General features: G+C 47.4%; 1 protein-coding gene across 2 annotated transcripts in view; it reads left to right on the top strand.

Annotated features, from left to right (window-relative positions):
* LOC122934538 (intron Large complex component GCFC2-like) overlaps positions 1–20,850 on the top strand; it is a 39,696-nt gene extending 18,846 nt beyond the window's left edge. The window contains exons 13-18 of one of the 2 annotated variants that reach the window (XM_044290084.1): positions 1,742–1,848; positions 3,302–3,378; positions 4,964–5,030; positions 5,713–5,859; positions 8,099–8,223; positions 20,411–20,850. In XM_044290084.1, the coding sequence (XP_044146019.1) occupies positions 1,742–1,848; positions 3,302–3,378; positions 4,964–5,030; positions 5,713–5,859; positions 8,099–8,223; positions 20,411–20,504 (617 nt within the window). In that variant the 3' untranslated portion in view covers positions 20,505–20,850. Of the gene's footprint in view, positions 1–1,741; positions 1,849–3,301; positions 3,432–4,963; positions 5,031–5,712; positions 5,860–8,098; positions 8,224–20,410 lie in introns of those variants that run through there. The other variant, XR_006388669.1, reaches the window with a different exon arrangement.
* The last annotated feature ends 1,591 nt before the right edge of the window (positions 20,851–22,441 follow it).

Raw genomic sequence — 22,441 nt, 5'->3', positions numbered from 1 at the left:
GCATGGGGATATGCCTGATCAGTTATTTTCCGGTATAGAGCCCCTGTGACTGAACTCTATGCCGGAAAAGAAAAACGCTAATGTGAAAGTAGCCTAAGGGCTCTTTCACACTTGCGTTGTCCGGATCCGGCGTGTACTCCATTTACCGGAATTACACGCCGGATCCAGAAAAACGCAAGTGAACTGAAAGCATTTGAAGACGGATCCGTCTTCAAAATGCGTTCAGTGTTACTATGGCAGCCAGGACGCTATTAAAGTCCTGGTTGCCATAGTAGGAGCGGGGGAGCAGTATACTTACAGTCCGTGCGGCTCCCGGGGCGCTCCAGAGTGACGTCAGAGCGCCCCATGCGCATGGATGACGTGCCATGCGATCACGTCATCCATGCGCGTGGGGCGCCCTGACGTCACTCTGAAGCGCCCCGGGAGCCGCACGGATGGTAAGTATACTGCTCCCCCGCTCCCCACTACACTTTACCATGGCTGCCAGGACTTTAGCGTCCTGGCAGCCATGGTAACCATTCAGAAAAAGCTAAACGTCCGATCCGGCAATGCGCCGAAACGACGTTTAGCTTAAGGCCGGATCAATGCCTTTCAATGGGCATTAATTCCGGATCCGGCCTTGCGGCAAGTGTTCAGGATTTTTGGCCGGAGCAAAAAGCGCAGCATGCTGCGGTATTTTCTCCGGCCAAAAAACTTTCCGGTCCTGAACTGAAGACATCCTGATGCATCCTGAACGGATTTCTCTCCATTCAGAATGCATTAGGATAAAACTGATCAGGATTCTTCCGGAATAGAGCCCCGACGACGGAACTCTATGCCGGAAGAAAAGAACGCAAGTGTGAAAGAGCCCTTAGTAATGTATGTACACAGTGACTCCACCGGCAGAATAGTGAGTGCAGCTCTGGAGTATAATACAGGATGTAACTCGGGATCAGTACAGGATAAGTAATGTAATGTATGTACACAGTGACTGCACCAGCAGAATAGTGAGTGCAGCTCTGGAGTATAATACAGGATGTGGCTCAGGATCAGTACAGGATAAGTAATGTGTACACAGAATTTACAGTAAAAGGGTATTCAAATGTGTGGCATACAGTACATGTTTGGCAGAACAGTGGATTAGTACTTAAAGGGGTAATCCGGTTACATCGCAAGAACAGGGACTCTGTAGGGGATACGGAGCCCCCGTTCTTGTGATCGGTGGAGGTCCGAGTGGTAGGCCCCCCACCCATCTAATAGTTATCCTCAATCCTGTGGATAGGCGATAACTTAAAAGGGTTTTCCAAGATTTTTTTTTTTTTTTACTGACTACCTATCCTCTGGATAGATGATCAGTATCTGATCGGTGGGGGTCCGACACCCGGGATCCCTGCCAATCAGCTGGTTGAGAAGCTGCTGCCTTCTCTCATCTCTCCAGGCACAACGCGGGACATTGTATAGCGGCTGTGCTTGGTATCCCAGCTCAGCCCCATATACAGCACAGTATTAATTGCACTGTCCACTACCATTTGTCTCTACAGTTTGTTATAGGTGTACTGGGCTATACCTGCCCAGTGGATGGTGAATGTGCCCTGTAGATATGTTTTGTATGTGTGTCAGGAGCTTTCCCAGCACATACGCTGACATTAGGGCATATAATGTGAGCAGAGCCTTATCTGTACAGTGCAGCAGGATTGGTCTTCTCTATATGAATTCAGGGTAAACGATACATCAGGACTGAAGGATTAATGTTATATTTCAGGACTTGTTGAACGTGTTTGGGATCCTATGTCATCTGCTCAGACCCGCAGACTGGTGGATTTCTGCAAAACGCATGTACTGGGAGATGAGAAAAGCAAACCTGTGCAGGTGAGATGATGTGATACGTCCATGTAATCATCAGGATTGGAAGCGGGACTCGAGAGGAGGTCATTACACAGTGTGGCTCCCCATGTAAGCAGGTCTGGCTTGGACACAACTGCTGCTTACTACAGAACTGAAGACAGATGCAGCTTACCGCTACACCGTGAACGTCCTGTATGAATGGCCGTCCTTTATACTTTCTTTTTAGTTCCAGCATTGTGCATGTGCTGAGTTAATCTGTCATTTATTTTCATAGAAGTTGTTATTTCTGACGCTGAGCTTCATATCCCCTGCTCAGACGTAGAGATTAGAGATGAGCGATTTTCATATTTTGAAATTCGTTCACACTTCGTTTGTTGGTAAAAGGTGAATTGCGTTATGGATTCCGTTACCACGGACTATAACGCAATTCTATGACGGAATGCATAACGGAATGCCTTTAGAGGCATTCCGTTATTCATTCCGTCATATTAGAAGTCTATGGGCTGCAAAACGGATCTGTCCTGTTTCCGTTATGCATGGGAGTCCATTATGACATAATGAATAAAGGAATGCCTCTAAAGGGATTCCGTCATAGAATTGCTTTATGGTCCGTGGTCACGGAATCCATACCACAATTCACCTTTTACCAACAAACGAAGTGTGAAGGAATTTCATAAGCTGAAATTCGCTCATCTGTAATAGAGATAAAAGATAACATTCTGTCTCCCTGGATCTACCACTAGGGGGAGCCTTCTGCATATGCTATATTATTATAGAGCTGAATGCATAAATCGTATGCGGTAAGCTCCCTCTAGTGGTGGCTGCACAAAGACGGAATGTTATGTTTTATCTCTGTGTCTAAGCAAGGGATATGGAGGTAATTGGTAAAACGTACATCTAATTGCTATAAAGTTATATTCTGAAATGGACAAAAAATGCCTAAAATAGCGATTTTTACATTGATGTCTGATCCTCAGGGTAAACCATCAATGTGTAATCTGTGGAAGCCCCCACTTTTGGGTACCTCCCCAACGAGCAGAACAAATGGCGGTGATAATCACAGATGCTGCCCTACAGCCCTTTTACTTCAGGCTTGCACAGAGATTTCTCGTATGCGTCTCGGCCCATTCTAGTGAACGGTGTATAGCAGTGAAGGGGCTGCCCACTCATTCTGCCACTAAACATGCCATGATGTAAATGTATACCGTATCTATAGGGCAGGGCAAAAGTGTGTGGTCTGACCACCTGGTCCCCCTCTGATCATGAGAACGGAGGTCCTGTGTCCCCCTGTGGAAATGGAGAAGCAGTTTAGCATGCAGAATGATGACTGGAGCGGCAGCATGCATGATCAACCACGCTCTGTTCATTCAGGGGGACAAAGGACCCCCATTGTCATGTTTAGTAGATGGAGAGAAGTTTATATATTGGCACGACTTTTTGGGATTGTGATGTATAATAGTGGCACTTTATATTTTAGGGTCTTCTCAGTTGTCTGATTTCAAGATTAAAGAAAGCTATAGAAGAAGACGTATTCATCCCTCTCTACGCTAAGAGGTACGTCCAGATTACTTCAAGTCTATTGAAACAGCTTCTTCTGTATTAATGTGGTAAGTGCGGGTAGGAAAAGCATGACTGATGGCATATGATATATGTTGTGTATAGATGGCCTGAATCCTGACCCATTCATTTTGAAAAACACATAAAAAAACTGAAACACTGCACATAGTCGCAGACAAAACTGAGTAAATTTTCATGCCAAACCATCACTTTTTCCCTGAACCGATCCTGACTCATTCCGTATCATTCGTGTGAAATAAGCCTAAGGCCCCTTTCACTCCGGACTGGCAGCGTGAGTATGCGGAAGGTCCAATCCTGACCTCCCAGCACTGACTGGGTCGCATAGCATTATATTGATTTATGATGCTATGTAACCTTTAGTGATCTGGAATGTATTGGATAACACTGACAGCATTATGTCAGTGTTATCCAATATATTCCAGAACTGTAAGGGTTACATGGCATCATAAATCAGTATAATGCTATGTGACCCTATAAGTGCTGGGAGGTCAGGATGGGAGCTGCCGCATACTCGCGCTGCCTGTCCGATGCCTGGAACTCGCGTGTCTAAAAGTGGCCTAACTCTGAATTCGCCAATGGGGTGTATGAAAATGGGGTTTCTAAATTTAATAATTCCTTTAAAGGGATTCTGTCACCAGGTTTCACCCCTGTCAGCTAAACATATGCTGATGTTCAGGGCCTCATCAGGATTCCTAATGTGGGCTTCTAAATGTGATCCGTAGCCTTATTTTGCTAAAAAACAGGTTTTACTAACCTGTCACTCAAAGAAATAAAGGTGCCCAAGGGGATGTCAAGGGATGCAAGGTGCCGGCCGCACCCACCGCCGTTCGTGCCCTGCGCCACCTTTCCAGACTTCTGCACCGCCTCCTAATCCTCTGTGCAGCCTCTCGCTCTTCCTCCCCCTCCTCCTGCTGTAAGATCTCGCGCATGCGCACAGGGCTCTGCATGATGCGCCCATGCGGACTTCTCGATTTGGCTTCTTAAAGCGAAGTGCGCATGCGCCGTCACTTCGCTCAACCCAGGTATGACCTGCACTCTGGCGCCAGCCTCTTAGAGCCCTGTGCGCACGCGCGAGATCTTACAGCAGCAGCAGCAGGAGGAGGAGGGGGAGGGAGGGAGAGCGAGCGAGCGAGAGGCGGCACAGAGGATTAGGAGGCGGTGCAGAAGTCTGGAAAGGCGGTGCTGGGCACGAACAGCGTTGGGTGCGGCCGGCACCTTGCATCCCTTGACATCCCCTTGGGCACCTTTATTTCTTTGAGTGACAGGTTAGTAAAACCTGTTTTTTAGCAAAATAAGGCTACGGATCACATTTAGAAGCCCACATTAGGAATCCTGATGAGGCCCTGAACATCAGCATATGTTTAGCTCACAGGGGTGAAACCTGGTGACAGAATCCCTTTAAGCATTAACAGAATGGTTGGCATTGAAGATACTGCATGACATAAAGGTGACATTCATGCTTTTGATTTGGCGTTGACTACAAATACTCAGGGTTCTGGATAATGCCATGATACTGGTTGTGGCCATAGAAGACTGATCCTTGGTGTCCTGTGTCTTACAGATTATTACAGGACAGGACTTCTCCACATTCTAGATTTCAGGAGAGGCAGTTCTGGTCGGCTGTAAAAGTAAGTACTGTTGCTGTGGTCATTCTGCCCTTATGCGGTATGTACATTAATGTGTGTGCAGGACTGAGACGAGGTGAAGGCAGAGATAGGCAACTGCGTAGAAGGGGAGAGGACGCACTTTTCCTACAAGAAACCACCATTTCGCATTGTGCTACAAGCTGCACTGAAGTCGCTGGGGCTGTGACACTGGGTGCAGGTGTCCGAAAACAGAGGTGACTTTCTGATGCCTGCACGCGACGCCGCGGCCCCAACAACTGCAGTGCAGGTGCATAGTTAATAATCCTCTCTCTCTGCAGAGCCAAAAAGTGGGTCGTCTTATTTAGTTAAAGACGGTCCCCGATAAACATGCGCACGCTTTACATCTTCGTCTGTCATTTTAGTACCTGTATGGTAAATTTAGTAGTTTTGTTGCCCAGTGTACTATAGAGATGGATTACAGGTGGCTGAGATGACCATATTGTCTTGTCTGCTCAGCGGGGCCCATCTCCTCTGTCCACAGCCCTTCCTGTAAATTCCCTCACAACCTTGCATCTTCTTGTTGCCTGCACTTTGCTTAGGCGGCCATCAGCAAATTATTGGCAAAATAAAATACCTGACCTAGGCTGGACCTGATGAATAAGCCAGACTCTTCTCGGGAGGAGCCTTCGCTATTTACTCTAAATTCTCTTGTTCTTCCTTTCAGTTGTTTGGGAATATTCTACTATGGGACGGTTTTCTTCAGGAAGAAATATTGCAAGAGCTCGGCCTGGACAAGCTGCTGAACCGTTACCTCCTCCTAGTCCTTCTCAATGCGGAGCCAGACTCTGAGCTGGTGGACAAATGTCACAAGGTAACGCCCGGCGCTCAGCACCGCAGTCATGATTGTCAGCTCCGCCCACAAGGCTTTTATGCTTTGCTTTATTCGGCCAATTTTTTTTTTTTAAATCAGATCTTTTTTATTGAAAAATTTATAATGTAAATACACATTATTACATGTCACAAACAGATATGACATAGAGACATATTATCCAGCAAGTCTGGTAACACACAGGGTACCAAGCCATGAGTAATAATCAAATTTCAACCCAACTCCCCATCCCCCCATCCCACCCATCCCGCCCCATCTTAACCTACACAATACAAAGGCGCACTATTATATATTCCTATGCAGACGTCCAAACGACAGCCACGGTTCCCATAATTTTTCAAATTTTGCTGGGCATCCACGCTTCTGGTATACCATCCGTTCATAGCTTAACATTGTGTCAACAGCACTTAAGAATTCGCCTAGGGTTGGCGGCGCTGTCTGTATCCAGTGTAGGGCGATCAACTTTCTAGCAACATATAACACTCTACCTATAGCTATTTTATGCACCTGACTAGTGGCCAATTCAGAGACGTATCCCAACACACACACTTTCGGATCAGGCGGTATCCGTACCTTGTAAACGTCCTGTATTGTCTGAGATACCATCTCCCAGTATCTCCCTAGCCTCTCGCACGTCCACATCATATGCAACAAATCTGCAGAAGCCATAGAGCACCTTGGACATTCATCCGTGGGTCTAAACCCTATGCGAAACAAAAAAAACTGTGTCTTGTAGACCCTATGGACAATGAACAGCTGTGAGAGTTTACGCCCTTCACTCAAGGAAGAGAGAGGTATCGCCTCCAGTATGTCAGACCATTGGTCGTCGGTTAGCTCACCAACATCCTTTTCCCATTTACTTTTAGCCACAAGCGGATGCGACAGTAGAAACTTATCAAGCAACAGCTTGTATATACAGGAGATCATACCTCTCCTTGCCCCCCTGGACAGAATCTGGTGCAGTGCAGCATCTCTCCCTGCCACCACAGTCACGCCTCTAAATGTGGAGTTGTACGCGTGTCTCACCTGAAGATATTTATAAAAGTGTGTTCTAGGTAGGTCATACAACTCCTGAAATCTGGTAAAGGACATGAACTTCTTTTCTTCCAGAAGGTGGCCCAACCTCAGAATACCCTTCCTTTTCCACGCCCCAAAATCAGACAGAGAGGAATTCCGGCAGCACGGGATTATCCCACAATGGAGTGTATTCCGTGTTGCCGACAACCCCCCTCAGGAGCTTAACCCTGTACCACACTGAGTGCATCAAGTAACCCAAATCTCCCAACAGACCATTCTTCCCAGCCCCTCTAGTCTCAAGGATCAGCAATAGGTCCTTAGATGACAAGCAATGCTTAAACAACTGACACGACACCTCACTCGACTCCAGTTCTATCCACCCTTTAAAATGTTGGCATTGTGCAGCCAGGAAGTATACCCAGGGGTTTGGCACTGCAAGGCCCCCTTCCGTCTTAGGATATTGCAGCGTTTCGATCTTAATTCTCGGTTGCCCCTTCCGCCATATGAGCTCGCTGAAAGTAGCATTGATTGGAACAAATTTGGACTTTGACAGCCAGACCGGGGAATTATGTAGAACATAGAGTAGCTGGGGCATCAACACCATTTTAATGAGATTGGCTCTTCCCGCCACCGACAGGTACAGTTTACACCATGCCTTAGCTTTGTTTCGAAATTTAATAACCAGCGGGTCAAAGTTAAGGCGCACGAAGTCCCGGATTCTAGGGGATATATGGATACCCAAATACTTAAAGGACGCTACACATGGAATACTTCTGTCTCGCACTGTCTGCGACTGCCCCTGCCCGTCAAGCAGCATAATTGCTGATTTACTCCAGTTAATAGTCAGACCCGACAGGGCACCGAAGCAGTCAATAATTTTCATAGCCGCTTCCAAAGATGGACCAGTGTCCCCCCAAAAAAGCAAAGTGTCGTCTGCATACATCGCCACTTTATTATTAACTGTTCCATACTGGAACCCCCGAATGTCCAGTGACTATTCGGCCCATTTTTAGTTGAAAACCCTATAGCTTGAGACCATAAATCTGTGGGAAGATAGAAAATTAAGAAAAAAAAAATCTTTTTCAGTGGTACTGATTTTGTGGCGGATTTGCCCCGTGCATTGCAGATGGTGAAATCCGTGCCGTAAATTGACATGCTGTGGATAGGAAACAGTCTGAGTCGCTGAATTTTTGTTTCTCTGCAGATAGTCGAGTATCTTCCCCAGAGCTGGTTTAGGGGCCTCAGCAGTGGCGAAACGTTGACACGACTGGGAAATTTCAGCAAGCACTTGGTAAACTTCGTCCACGCTCTGCACAAGCTGAATGACAGGTGAGTGACTGCAGGACGTATTCTGAACACTGTGGACATGCGAGACAAACTTAAAGGGGTTATCAGGATAGGTCATCAATATCAATCTGAAGGGGGTACCCACACCAATCAGCTGTTAGAGGCCAGTGTTCCGTGGCCCTTCCTACGCCATGTGACATCACCGTACATCAGTCACATGGTCTAGTTGCAGATCAGCCCTGTAGTAGTGAATGGGGCTGAGTTGCAATGTCAAGCACAGCTGCTATACTATGTACAGCGCTGTGCTTGGTGAACTGGCTGCACTACTGCTGAGCGTGGCGGCTCCCAGGAACAGCTGATCCGCAGGGGTGCCGGGACTCGGACGCGAGGACAGGTCATTATTACCGTTTCCTGTAGAATTCCTTTAATATAACCTTTCATCTGATGATCATATGTTTGACAAAGGCACCATATAAGTATAATGTTCTCAAACTACCCCCATCTCTGGTAGTCCCATAGAAGTGAATGGAGCTATGGCCACACGTGTGGTGCGCTCTCTATTTATTTCTATGGGACTTCTGAAGCCGAGTATGCTTGCTTGGCTATTTTCAGAACTTCCATAGAAATGAATGGATAGCGTGCCACGGTTGTATGGAGCACTCTCATTTGCTTTCAGGGGCCCATTCTGAAGATAGGAGCAGGTCCCACCTATAGGACCTGCACTTATCTGACAATGGTAGCATATCCTAGCGATATGCCACCAATGTCTCAAATGAAACAACCCCTTTAACCACTTCACATCCAGTCAATTTCCCCCTTCCTGACCAGGCCTAATTTTGCAAACCTGACATATGTCCCTTTATGTGTACGCTTTTACTTATCCAAGCCATTCTGAGATTGTTTTCTCGTGACACATTGTACTTCATGACAGTGGTAAATTTGAGTCTATAAATTTCACCTTTATTTATAAAATAATCCAAAATTTACCCAAAATTTTTAAATATTCGTAATTTTAAAAATTAATCTGCTTTTAAAACAGTGATGCCTGATAAAATATGTATTACTTAACATTCCCCATATGTCTACTTTATGTTTGCATCATTTTGGAAATATCATTTATTTTTTAGGACATTAGAAGGCTTAGAATTGTAGAAGCAAATCTTGAAATTTTGCCAAAAATTTCTAAAACCCACTTTTTAAGGACCAGTTCAGGTCTTAAGTCACTTTGTGGGGGCTTACATAGTGGAAACCCCCCATAAATTACCCCATTGTAGAAACTACACCCCTCAAGTTACTCAAAACGGATTTTACAAACTTTGTTAACACTTTAGGTGTTCGACAAGAATTAAAGGAAAATGGAGATTACATTTCTAAATTTCACTTTTTTGGAAGATTTTCCATTTTAATCCATTTTTTTTCTTTAACACATCGAGGGTTAACAGCTAAACAAAACTCAATATGTATTACCCTGATTCTGCAGTTTACATAAACACCCCACATGTGGTCGTAAACTGATGTAAGGGCGCAGAAGAAAAGGAGGGCCGTATGGTTTTTGGATTTTGCTGGACTGGTTTTTAGAAGCCATTTCCCATTTTAAGCCCCCCTGATACACACTTACAGTAGAAACTCCCAAAAACTGACCCCATTTTGGAAACTAGGGGATAAAGTGCCAGTTTTATTGGTACTATTTTGGGGTACATATAATTTTTAATTGCTCTATTACATTTTTTGTGAGGCAAGGTAACAAAAAATGGCTGTTTTGGCAATGTGTTTTTATTTTTTTACAACATTCATCTGACAGGGTAGAAGATCATGTGCTATTTTTATAGACCAAGTAGTTACGGACGCAATGATATCAAATATGTCTACTTTCTTTTCTTTGTTTGTTTCAGTTTTACATAATAAAGCATTTTTTAAAACAAAATTATGTTTTTGTGCCTCCATTTTCTGAACGCCATATTTTTTTTATTTTTCTGCCGATTGTCTTGTGAAGGGGCTTGTTTTTTGAAGGAAGAGTTGACGTTTTAAACATATTTGTGTCTCCATTGTCTGAGAGTCATATTTTTATTAAATTTTTTGACCGATTTGTCTTGGGTAGGGTCTCATTTTTTGCGGGATGAGGTGACTGTTTGTTAGGTACTATTTTGGGGGGCATACGCCTTTTTGATCGCTTGGTGTTGCAATTTTTTTGATGTAAGGTGACAAAATGGCTTTTTTTATGTCAACTTTTTTTTTATTTATTTCACTTTAACACCATAGCTTTTTTTGACACAGTTTTTATTTATTTTATGGTGTTTATCAGACAGGGTGGATCATGTGATATATTTATAAAGCCGGTTGTTACGGACGTGGAAATGCCAAATATGTCTATTTTATTTATTTTCTATTTTTAACATTTGTTTTTAATAACTTAATTGGAACGTTTTATTGTTTTATTTTCTATAATTTTTTTTTATTTTACACTTTGCGTCCCCCATAAGGTCATACAAGACCTCTGGGGGACATTTACCTTCACTTTATTTATTTATTTATTTATTTATTTTTTCCCACCATTGATTTCTCCTGTAACTGGGGCTGACATAGTAGCCATGGTTACAGGGGAAATACACCCCCCAGAGAGGCTCTACAGCAGAATACAATGCTGTACAGCCTCAGTGCAGGGCTGATCGTGGTCTATGGAAGACCCGACAGCTCCTGCACTCACCCTGCCCTGGCGGTCACATGAACGTCCATTCAGAGATAAACATCCACCCGAGTGAGTTTTCCACGCAGATTTTTCTCGTGAATGGCATCGGGGGACACAGCACCATGTGTATATGCCCTGCTGCCAGGTGCACCTTTTACCCCATTTTTTTTTCCCCTCCCTGGGCGTCGCTTCCCCTCAGGAGCCCCCCCACCTGTTTTATCTTTTCCGGAGGGCCACGAGTTTCCTGTGGCTCCTACCCGGCGACTGCGCACCTTTTCCGGACGCTTCACTAACCGAGGCCCCGGATTTTCCCTCGCCTAGGCTGCATCCTCTTACACGTTCCCCTTGCTTCCCAGGCTTTTTTTATTGGCCCCTCCCAGCTCCTCTTGGCTCTTGGGAGGGGTTTCCTTCCCTCCTGTCCCAGTCAGGATTCGGTCAGCTGTCAAGGAAGCCTATGTGGCGAAGGGTCGTGTTCCCCTTTTCACGTTGACTGCTCACTCCACTAGGGCGGTCAGGGCATCCTGGGCAGTCCGGCATCAGGCCTTTGCCTCCCAGGTCTGCAGGGCCGCCACCTGGGCCTCAGTTCACACCTTCTCAAGGTTTTACCACATCCATCCAGTTTGGGTCGCAAGGTTCTGCAAGCGGCAGTGCGTTAGGTTTTTCGGATGGCTGTCTCTTCACACCCTCAGGGACTGCTTTGGGACGTCCCATAGTGCTTTGTCCCCAATGCCATTCACGAGAAAAATAGATTTTTGTACTTACCGTAAAATCCTTTTCTTGTTGGATGCATTGGGGGGCACAGATCCCACCCTTGTTCTTTTCTTTGTTCGGTTTACCGGCAGCTGGGCATATACCTGTGGTGCTGTGTCCCCCCCAATGCATCCAACAAGAAAAGGATTTTACGGTAAGTACAAAAATCCATTTTCTCATTAATGGCACTGGGGGACACAGTACCATGGGTATATGCCCAGCTACCATTAGGAAGCACTAGATATCAAAAAAAGGTTTTGCTGCTATTTTATTTTTTCATCTTAACTTTCTCCTTGGTCATTCCACTTCCTTTGCGGCCTTCCCCGGCCTCCCATCCCTGCCAGGACTAGGCCGTGTTTTCTCCAGGCCGCCCCCGGTGCTTCTTTTGCCCTGCTTTTCCCCTCCCTGAGCGATGCTCCCCCTTAGGAGCCCCCCTCACCGTTTTATTTATTTTTTAATTTTATTTTTTTCATTCCGGAGGGCCCTGGTCTCCTGCGATTTGCTCCCGCCGACGGTGCACCTTTTCTGGCCACCTCATTAATCGAGGCCCCGACTTCCTCCACTGCTAAGCTGCATTCTCTCCCGCCCCCTTCCCTTGTTTCCCGGGCTTATGCTGGCCCCTCCCCGCTCCTCTCAGCTTCTGGAGGGGTTCCTCCTCTTATGTCAGCCAAGCACGGGCTTTAACCCCGTGGGCACTGTTTTCTGATGAAATAGCCTCCATCTTGCCAGCAGAGTCCTTTCTCTCAGAGTTGCTGCAGCAGCACCTCTTTGGGGACTCGGCTCCTGGGACCCAGTAGGCAGCCTTGGCTGGCTGCTTTCTTTTTCAGGCTTCCTCTCAGGCCTTATGTCCTCTTTCTGAGGACTCCCATTCCGAGCCCCCCTCGGGGGTCGCATGTATTTGGGTGCGCCCGGGGATAAAGGGTTGCCACGCTGTCAGCTGGGCCTCTTCCCTGTCCCAAGCCATAGGGAACGCTGTCCGACTCTCCCAGCCTATGGCAGAGTCGCTGCTCCCACTGCCTGTCCAAAAATTGCGGCCACCTCTGCCCCCCCAGAACCCTTCCACGGATGGGGCACACTCTGCGAGGTCTCGCAGACAACCTCTGGTTGTCACAACCATGTCCCGCTCCTCCTCGGGTCACTCCCAGGACAAGTCTGAGGCTGGTGACAAACCCTTCCCTGCCATTCCATCCGCTGCCTCGGGGGACACCTCTGCTCCGATTCTCTCTCGGTAACAGAGCATCAGGCGGTCTTCCACCATACAGATTCCCTCTGGGTGGTTAAAGACCAATGTCCACTGAGGAACCTCTCCTCTCCAGGGTTGGAATCCCCCCCTAGTGGATTTTCGGATGGCGCTCCCCTGGCTGCACACAGGTAAGTCAGCCCGCCACGTGTTTAGCACGCTGGCACACCTACGTGGTGTCCCAGGTACATACATACGCCTTCCCCTTAACAGGGGGGTACTTGCACCACTGCCAAATGCTGTACCCAGCACTGCAGCTATTTCTCTGTACCAGGGGCTATATTCCACACACCCTCCTAGTCGGAGACTGTTCCCGCCAGCCGCTGTAGCCAAAACAGCCAGTCTGGTGCTAGCGTGCGACACGCAATCACAGTGGCGTAACTAGAGTGTTATGGGCCCCAGTGCAAACTTTGGTTCGGGCCCCCCCCCCCCCCCCCATTTATACAAAGAAGCGGCAGAATTTCTTACTAAGGGCTCTTTCCCGTGCGGCTAGTCCGCTGCGTGAATGAGAGCCAAGCCCCATTCCGGACAGCAGAGACAGCTCCGTGCCTCTCTGTGACCTTTTTACTACAAAATCACAATGAGATAAAGTTGTCACCGTGATTTTGTAGCAAAACGATCACAGAGAGGCAAAGAGCATTATCAATCATGTTACTACTCAGTGTCTCTGCTGTCCGGAGCGGGGCTTGGCTTTCTTTCACACAGCAGTTTAGCCACACGGGATCCGCTCGTGTTAAAGAGCCCTAAGCCCAATGCATGGCTACACTCACCCAGTCCTAATAAAATCTGGTCCTACCTCATCCAGGGTGTCTCTGGCGTCGGCGTGATGTCCGCTGGATTCAGAACAAGGTTCCTGTGGTGATAGAGAAAAAAAGAATAATCACATAAGGAAGGGATGGTGACTGCCCCTATGAAACTACCAGCAGGGGGCGCTGTGCTGGCCTGGTAGACTGAGCTATGCCAATGTATAGCAGGGTAATTTAGGACATTTCCCCTAAGTGCAACCACACAGTACTAATGTCTACATTGTGGCCCCTCACAGTACTAATGCCCACCTTGTGGTCCCTTCACAAAAGTTATGTCCTTCTTGTGGCCCCTCACAGCAGTTATGCCTACCTTTGTTCCTGTCACAGTAGTTATGCCCAGATATGTGTCCCTCACAGTAGTTATGCCAAATATGTGCCCCCTAACAGTAGTTATGCCAAATATGTGCCCCCTCACGGTATTTATGCCAGATATGTGCCCCCTCAAAGTAGTTATGCCCAGATAAGTTCCCCCTCACAGTGGATATGCCCAGATATGTGCCCGCTCACAGGGGTTTGCCCAGATATGTGCCCGCTCACAGTGGTTATGCCCAGATATGTGCCCCTCACAGTGGATATGGCCAGATATGTTACCCCTCACAGTAGTTATGCCAGATTATGTGCCCCTCACAGTAGTTATGACCAGATATGTGCCCCCCTACAGTGGTTATGCCAGATTATGTGCCCCTCACATTAAATATGCCCACATATGTGCCCCTCACAGTGGTTATGCTAGATTATGTGCCCCCCTCACAGTAGTTGATATATGTGCCCCCTCATAGTTATGCCTTTATATGTGCCCCCCTCACAGTAGTTATGACATATTAGGTGCCCCCTCAGTAGAGATGCCCACTTTTGTGCCCCCTCACTCTAGTTGTGCCCATCAACCCCCTTCCCCTTTGCCCCCAGTCTGCAGTGTTAGGAAAAGAAAATAAAAAAACACATACTTACCCTCTTCCCTGGTGTTGCGCTGCCACACTCACATGGCACTGCTGGCTGTGCTGAAGGCAGTTTCCCGGGCCTTCAGAGCTCCTCCCACAGCCAGCAGCGCGATGTGCGGCCAGCAGAGGGAGCTCTAGAGCTCCTGCTTCACTGATGATCTGGATACAGCCTGGCAGTGACAAGAAATGCCGGGCGGACTGTATGTGAGTGAGTGAGTGCGCGCGTCCCCCCTCTTCCTCCTCCCCCCCTCTGCGCAAACCTCCCCCACCTTGCTTCATATTAAACATGTAATGGAGCGCCCTGATGGGGGCCCGGCATTGTCACTGTACTTCATGCTGGGCCCCGTCACAGCGCTTCATTACATGTTAGTACAGCGGGCCCCTCCCCCCGCCGGGCCCGGTCGCAGTCGCACTCCCTGCGACCGCGATCGTTACGCCCCTGCGCAATCATATATACAGAGGGAGCCCTGGTTCACCAGAGTAAGTGCCTGTAGCCGATACAGTAGACTATGCAGCCGTATCCGAGCAGCTACATTACTCCCTTCATAGGTAGAGTACCTGTACCATCTCCAGACGCTGTAGTCAGTACACCTGTCTGGTTCTCGGGTGCTCCATCTCCACTGGCTGTAGCTATTACACCTGTTCTAATGTGCACCAAGAAGCCCCATTGCTCCTCTCATAGGTAGAGTACCTGTACCATCTTCAGACGCTGTAGTCCGTACACCTGTCTGGTTCTCGGGTGCTCCATCTCCACTGGCTGTAGCTATTACACCTGTTCTAATGTGCACCAAGCAGCCCCATTGCTCCCCTCATAGGTAGAGTACCTGTACCATCTTCAGACGCTGTAGTCCGTACACCTGTCTGGTTCTCGGGTGCTCCATCTCCACAGGCTGTAGCCATTTATTATGCCTGGTTCTTGTGTGCACCAAGCAGCCACATTGCTCCCTTTAGAGGTAAAGTACCTGTACCATCTCAATAGAACCAGAGAGGTGTAATTGCTGTAGCCATTACACCTGTCTGGTTCTATTAAGCACCATGCAGCCCTTTTTCTCCCTTACCAGGCGAGGTATAGAGGCCATCTTCTAATGTGATAGCTATTGAACTTCTCCGGTTCTAGTGCGCACCACGCAGACATCGCTGCCCTCTGACGTAGAGTTCCTGTGCCATCTCCAGAGGTTTACACCTGTCTGGTTTTAAGTCTGCACTTCACAACTGTATTTCTCCCTTATTAGGTAGAGTATCTGTACAGCCTCCATATACTGTAGCATTTCCAATGCCGTAGCTATGTTTCACTCTTATTTTAGTGAGCACCATGCAGCCACATTACTCCTATTATAGGCAGAGTATTTGCAGTATCTCCAGGGGTCATGCCCTATTGGTACAATCTGCGGCCCATACGGATCCTGCATTACTGGGCGTATCTCTCCCTTCCCTGGCTCTGATCTGTGGCCCCCCCATTCACGTGGAGTGGTGTTTCCATCTCTTCTGCTTCTAGCATACATGGCATACCTATATCCATATGTCTCCCCCCTCCCTGGGCGGAGTAGAGTTGCTCTGTTGGTTTCAGTATATTGCTGGCCTGTTCAGATCTGACACCAGGTGCAGTTCCTCCTGGATCAGGCCCTCTAGTCTTCTCTTTGCCTTTGTACTACAAATGATTGATTTTTACTTCATTGTCTGACGCATTATTTTACAAGACTTTCCAGTCCTGTTATACACCAGACAACTGCTTGGCTGGCATGCTAGGTTTGTACTTTGTCAACCCTGTGAATTGCTACTGCATGCTGCACCGCCGCGTTACCCCATTTCTGATGGAGTACTCGCGTTTTTATTTCTGCTCCTTGCTTTCTTTTCACAGAGTTACATGGCACAGTCCTGGCAGAGTACAGGGATCACCACTGGATGTTCTATCCTGCAAGAGTACGCAGTGTTGTGAGCACCAGCTGCCGCTGAAGTTTTGGGTCATCGCTGATGTCCTCCACCATACAGAATCCTTCTGGGTGGTCTGACATGTGTCTTCGCTGGACGTCCTCTCTGATATGGCTGTGACAGGACTAGTGAGTGCCATACTACTGCTGGTGGGTGGACTTTTCCGCGGCTTGCACTGGTATCGGACATGGTCCCGTACCTCTTCCATGGTCTGTGTGTTCTTGGTACTCCCTTATGTTCTTTGATTAGTTGTGCTACATGGCAGAAGGGCCGTTCCTTGGACCTGGCCGGTGTATGCACCTGTCAGTCCCTTCCCCCTTCCCTGGGGGTTTCATTGTGCTCTGCTGGTAGCTCGTTCTACATGTCAGTGTAGTCTCTCCAGGCTTCCCCTGCCGACTTCTGCATCCTTTCTAACATATGGATGTCTGGGGAAATCCAGGCTGCTGTACTTGCCCCTTCTGGGACAGTGTTATACAGTTGGCTGGTCACTACACTTGAGATGGTTGGTCACCCGTGGCCGAGATGGTTGGTCACCCGTGGCCGATGTTATTTCCTTGGTTTTCGGACTATTGTTGTCCTTAGGTGGTCCGGTTCTTTGGACCTTTATCCTGCTTGGAGTCCCTGAACCCACTCTCTCAGATCATCTAGCTGGCCGCTCACTTCTGGGGAAGCTGCCCATGGCATTTTGGACGCACAGGCTCTGTATAACAGCTGCTTCTTTGGGCCGGGTTGGTCCTTTTTCCTTCCTGGGTCCTTATAGGTTGTTGCCTTCTTGAGATTCTAACCTCTCTTCCCATCCCCCCCAGGTCAAGTACCTGGTACCTAGTTGTTTAGTGCTATGGTTTGAAGTTTACATCGTATGGTCACTTTTGGGGTGGAGTTTTCCCTCGTTTGGAGAACTGTTTCTCCTTAGGCTGTTTTGGAGTCCTCTCCTTCTACTCCAATATCTCTCAGACCAGTGGGTCTCCATTTATATTATATTACCAGGGTATGTGACTGGTTCCTTTTTTTCCCTGTGACTTTATGTGGCCAGGGTTTTCTCTGGTCTTACATTTCACAGCGATTTTATTATGTCTTTCAGAGGCTTGTTCCTCGCCTCCTCTGTATGGGGAGCAGGTCTTTTCTCCTGACCATTACCTAAGACTTCCCTCCTTCGGGGGTTGGCTGTTTTCTATGACAGGAAGATGTTTCCACCTTCTCATAGGGTGTTTCTCTTTCCCCCCTTCCTTGCGGTGAAAGGAGGCTCGCTCCCTTCCCTTTGTTATGATTTCTCTCAAGCGTTTAGCCTCCAGTGCTTCTGTTTCCTCTCTACCCTGGCCCTTACATGTGGTTGGCCACGGACAGGCTGTGTTTTAGTCTGTGATAACTTAGTTTTAGTCTTTAGTTTCCGTCCTTTTTCCAGGCATTTTGTCTCCTGCCAGGCACCCCCATTTTTATTTATTTTTTTGTCTTGTTGGGTCTGTCCTCTTGGGGCTTCTCCTCCTGGAGCTTCCTTATATATGCAGAGCGCTAGGTTGTTTCCAATCCTTCCATTTGCAGAGCGCTAGGTTGCTACCTACAGACGTTGCTGCGCTACTCTCCCGTTTCCTCAGGGGGAGCCCTGGTTCATCTAGATCCTTCCTCGAGCTCTCTAGTGCACTCTTGATTCCCGCGCAGGACATCTGGTCCTGTCCCTTATCCTCTAGCGCTTTATTTTATTCCCACCTTGGGTGGAGCTAGGCGTTTCCCCTTGTTCCTTCTTGCAGGCCTGGTTTCCCAGGCACCTGTCCTTGGGATCCTGACGGTCTCCCATTTTGTCTTTGGAACCATTTCATGCTAAGGCCTCTCCTGGTCCTGTTGGGTCACATGGTTCCTCTGCACCTGTGCACCCTTCTTTTTGCATGAGTTTTCTTTCCCACCCTCGAGGACTGCTTTGGGACGTCCCATGGTACTGTGTCCCCCAATGCCATTAACTAGAAAATTGGATTTTTGTACTTGGCGTAAAATCAGTTTCTCGCTTGATGCATTGGGGGACACAGATCCCACCCTCTGTTTTTACTTGCTCTCCCTGTCACCGGGCTGCGGTTCTCTTTTCCTTTCCCTGTCCAGGACATGTTGGTTCTGCTATTGGTACAAACTGAATAGCCTAGTGCTGTGGAGAGGGTATAGCCCACTTGGGCAGAGCCAACCTTTTTTTGATATCTAGTGCCTCCTAGTGGTAGCTGGGTGTATACCCATGGTACCGTGTCCCCCAATGCATTGACCGAGAAACTGATTTTACGGTAAGTACAAAAATCAAATTTTTTTCACGCAACCCTGGCCCCATAGAAGTGAATGGGGCTTCAGTGAAAAACACATTTCCTCCGGAAGCAAGTCCCAGATGCAAGGCGTTTTTCACTGATTATTGCTAAAAGATGTTGTTTGTAAAACTTCAGATTTTTTTTTCACGCGCATGAAAAACGCATCAAAGCGCATTGCACCCGCACGGAAAAAACTGAACGCCATCGCAGACATAACTGACTGAACTTGCTTGCAAAATGGTGCGAGTTTTACTGAACGCATCCGGAGCCAATCTGTATCGTTCGTGTAAAAGATTAAAAACAGACTGCCAAGTTCAATCAGTTTGTGACGGAAGCCTATAACAAATCATCTGTGTGTGATGAAAACCAGAGGATATGCCATAGAGTTATGATCATTGGGGTCTCAACCAAGCTTAGAAATGAAGGGACAGAGGTCTCCTCCACAGTTTTCCAGGGCGGCAGCAGTCACAGCTTGCAGGGGACTGTAATCCATCCCTATCCAAGTGACGTGGAGCTTCGCTGTGCAGGGAAATCTTGTGAATGGGCTGCAGTGCTTACAAGGGTACGATCACTGGGTTCTGAGACCACGCAGTGTCCTGAGTCCCCATTTAAATTTATCTGACAGGTGTGAGTAGTGTATTGAGGAGCTGAACATAACGGTATATACACCATTACTCACTGCAGTATGTCATCGTGTCTGTCAGTGACTATGTAGATTATTTTTTATTTTATTGATTACACTAAACTTTATTAACATGACAAGATCACCTAGAGACAGGCAGCCATTTTACAAATCACCTACAGACAGCCCAATGAATACAGTGATGTAGTTACTGTAATAACCACAATATAAATTACGGTAGGATTCCACCACTAGTCCTATTTACTTATCTCACGGATGTATGTCATGTTACACTGCTGCTTACTGAATGTCAGGGATCCATATGATGTGAAGAGTGTCACGTGACTGATGCCATGGATACATCACATAGGATTGATACATGAGCTATACCATTCTACTGCATATAGGGATCGACTAACTGATATAAGAAAAGTATGTATGCAGAATTTTAAGTGCATATATATTAGAAAGTTGTATTATTTCCTATTATATAAAAAATAAATAACCATTTAACGTTTTTTTTATTTTCTTCGTTATATGCGTGTAGTACTTGTGTCTACAGATCTTGATTTCAGGGTCATTATATTTGTTTGCATCTCTTCTTCTTGATCTGTATGTTTACTTGTGACTACTGTGCTCGTTGATTGTCACCGCTGCTTACTTAAGCCTCATGCTGATGTCCGTGGAACACGGTCCGTCAGATATTGGACTGGCATTGCAGGAGCGCACGGCGTCATTGGTTGCTATGATCTATACGAGTGTATTACTGTACAGTGGCGGCGGCGTCGTCATCATCGCAGCCAATGACGCCAACCGCTCCTGCACTCAGCAGGATGCCAGTCCGGTATCTCGCGGACCGTGTTCCACGGACGTCTGCATGAGGCTTTATTGTGCAACTTGAGTCATTTGGAACACTTATTAAATCTTCAAAAAATGGCTACTCCACATGTACACTATTAAGTTTTGTCTGTACTTCCAGGAAAAGCATGGAGGTTCTTGTGTCTCTGCTGCTGAAGATAAAAGCTGAGAATCTGGCAGAAGATGTTGTTGCACAGTACAGTATCGCCGTATGACCTGCCGAACAGAGCCGCCCAGCTGTGTCTGTACATCAGCCATCGGACACATTGTCCTCACCTAAGACTGCATTTGGAGTCATACAAATGAACAAACCAACTGATCTGTTTTTTAACCAAAAACTTCAACACCCACGTGAACTGGGCCTTAAGGGGTTATCTGAGATGCATAAAATTTCAGACAGTAGCAGTAAATATCATAAAATATCAACACGAGGTCCTACTTTCCCTGCCAGTGTTTTGTTCTGGCTGCAGCAGTGACATCCAGTACAACTGTCCTTTCCTCCGCACCGCAAAATAGTGCATGCACTGCTTTTTTTTTGCGGTGTGCACCGTCTGATGCAGATCGCGGACCCCATTCAAACAGGTCGGTGCCCGTGCATTGCGGACCGCAACACGGGTACGGTCATGTTCATGAGGCCTTAGGCCTCTTTCACACTTGCGTTGTCCGGATCCGGCGTGTACTCCACTTGCCGGAATTACACGCCGGATCCGGAAAAACGCAAGTGTACTGAAAGCATTTGAAGACGGATCCGTCTTCAAAATGCTTTCAGTGTTACTATGGCACCCAGGACGCTATTAAAGTCCTGGTTGCCATAGTAGGAGCGGGGGAGCGGTATACTTGCCATCCGTGCGGCTCCCGGGGCGCTCCAGAGTGACGTCAGAGCGCCCCATGCGCATGGATGACGTGCCATGCGATCACGTCATCCATGCGCCTGGGGCGCCCTGACGTCACTCTGGAGCGCCCCGGGAGCCGCACGGACGGTAAGTATGCTGCTCCCCGCTACACTTTACCATGGCTGCCGGGACTTTAGCGTCCCGGCAGCCATGGTAACCACTCTAAAAAAGCTAAATGTATCCGGCAATGCGCCGAAACGACGTTTAGCTTAAGGCCGGATCCGGATCAATGCCTTTCAATGGGCATTCATTCCGGATCCGGCCTTGCGGCAAGTCTTCAGTTTTTTGGGCCGGAGCAAAAAGCGCAGCATGCTGCGATATTTTCTCCGGCCCAAAAACGTTCCGGTCCTGAACTGAAGACATCCTGATGCATCCTGAACGGATTTCACTCCATTCAGAATGCATTAGGATAAAACTGACCAGGATTCTTCCGGCATAGAGCCCCGACGACGGAACTCTATGCCGGAAGAAAAGAACGCAAGTGTGAAAGAGCCCTTAGCCGCATCTTGCGCCTCACAGACGACAATCCGTGATGCGGGGTGCACATGGTTTGCGGTCCGCAACACGGGCATGGCCGTCCCACGGTTGGGAGAATGCGGCCTTTTAGTGAGCCCTGGGAGTCCTGCTTCTTCCATTCACTCATAGATAAAGCCTGAGAGGCCTGCGACTGAATGAAAGGACAAGACACAATGAGGCTTATTTATTAGACAGTAAATTATTTCGACATTGCTTTTAGAGGAAATGTCACCTGATCTGGTGTCTGTTTAATTCTAGTTTTGTAAACAAATAAATAATTTTATGTATGTAAATGCATCTCGCCATGGCGCAAGTCTATTACTGATCCACCCAAAAGGGATATTCTGGTCACATCCTGTTAATGGTGAATATTACTGAACTGTGAACACTAAAGGATAAGGGGGTTGTACTGGGCCATGTATGGTTCTGCAGCTCCTCTCTGTTCAGTTGAATGAGACTGAGCTGCACTACCAGGCACGGCCCATGGACGAGAGAGGCGCTGTTTCAGGGAGAAAAAAAACACACACATATTGCTAAATCTGTGTAACATTTCATGTGTTTCTGTCCATATAAATGGATAGGACTGTTTCTTCACATAGAAAGCACAACCATATCCAAAGGCTTTGGAGGGAATTTATTAACCATTTCTTCTTAAGGCAGTTTTAATAAGCTGGCATAAGATACACCTCGTAATAGTCTGTGCACGGGTCATGCGAGACAACCTGGCCCTGTCGATCAAGGAG

This window comes from Bufo gargarizans, chromosome 4 (assembly GCF_014858855.1).
Source record: "Bufo gargarizans isolate SCDJY-AF-19 chromosome 4, ASM1485885v1, whole genome shotgun sequence".
Lineage (NCBI taxonomy): Eukaryota > Metazoa > Chordata > Amphibia > Anura > Bufonidae > Bufo > Bufo gargarizans.
The sequence above is the reverse complement of the archived record's forward strand: the minus strand, read 5'-3'. Positions and strand labels throughout refer to the sequence as shown.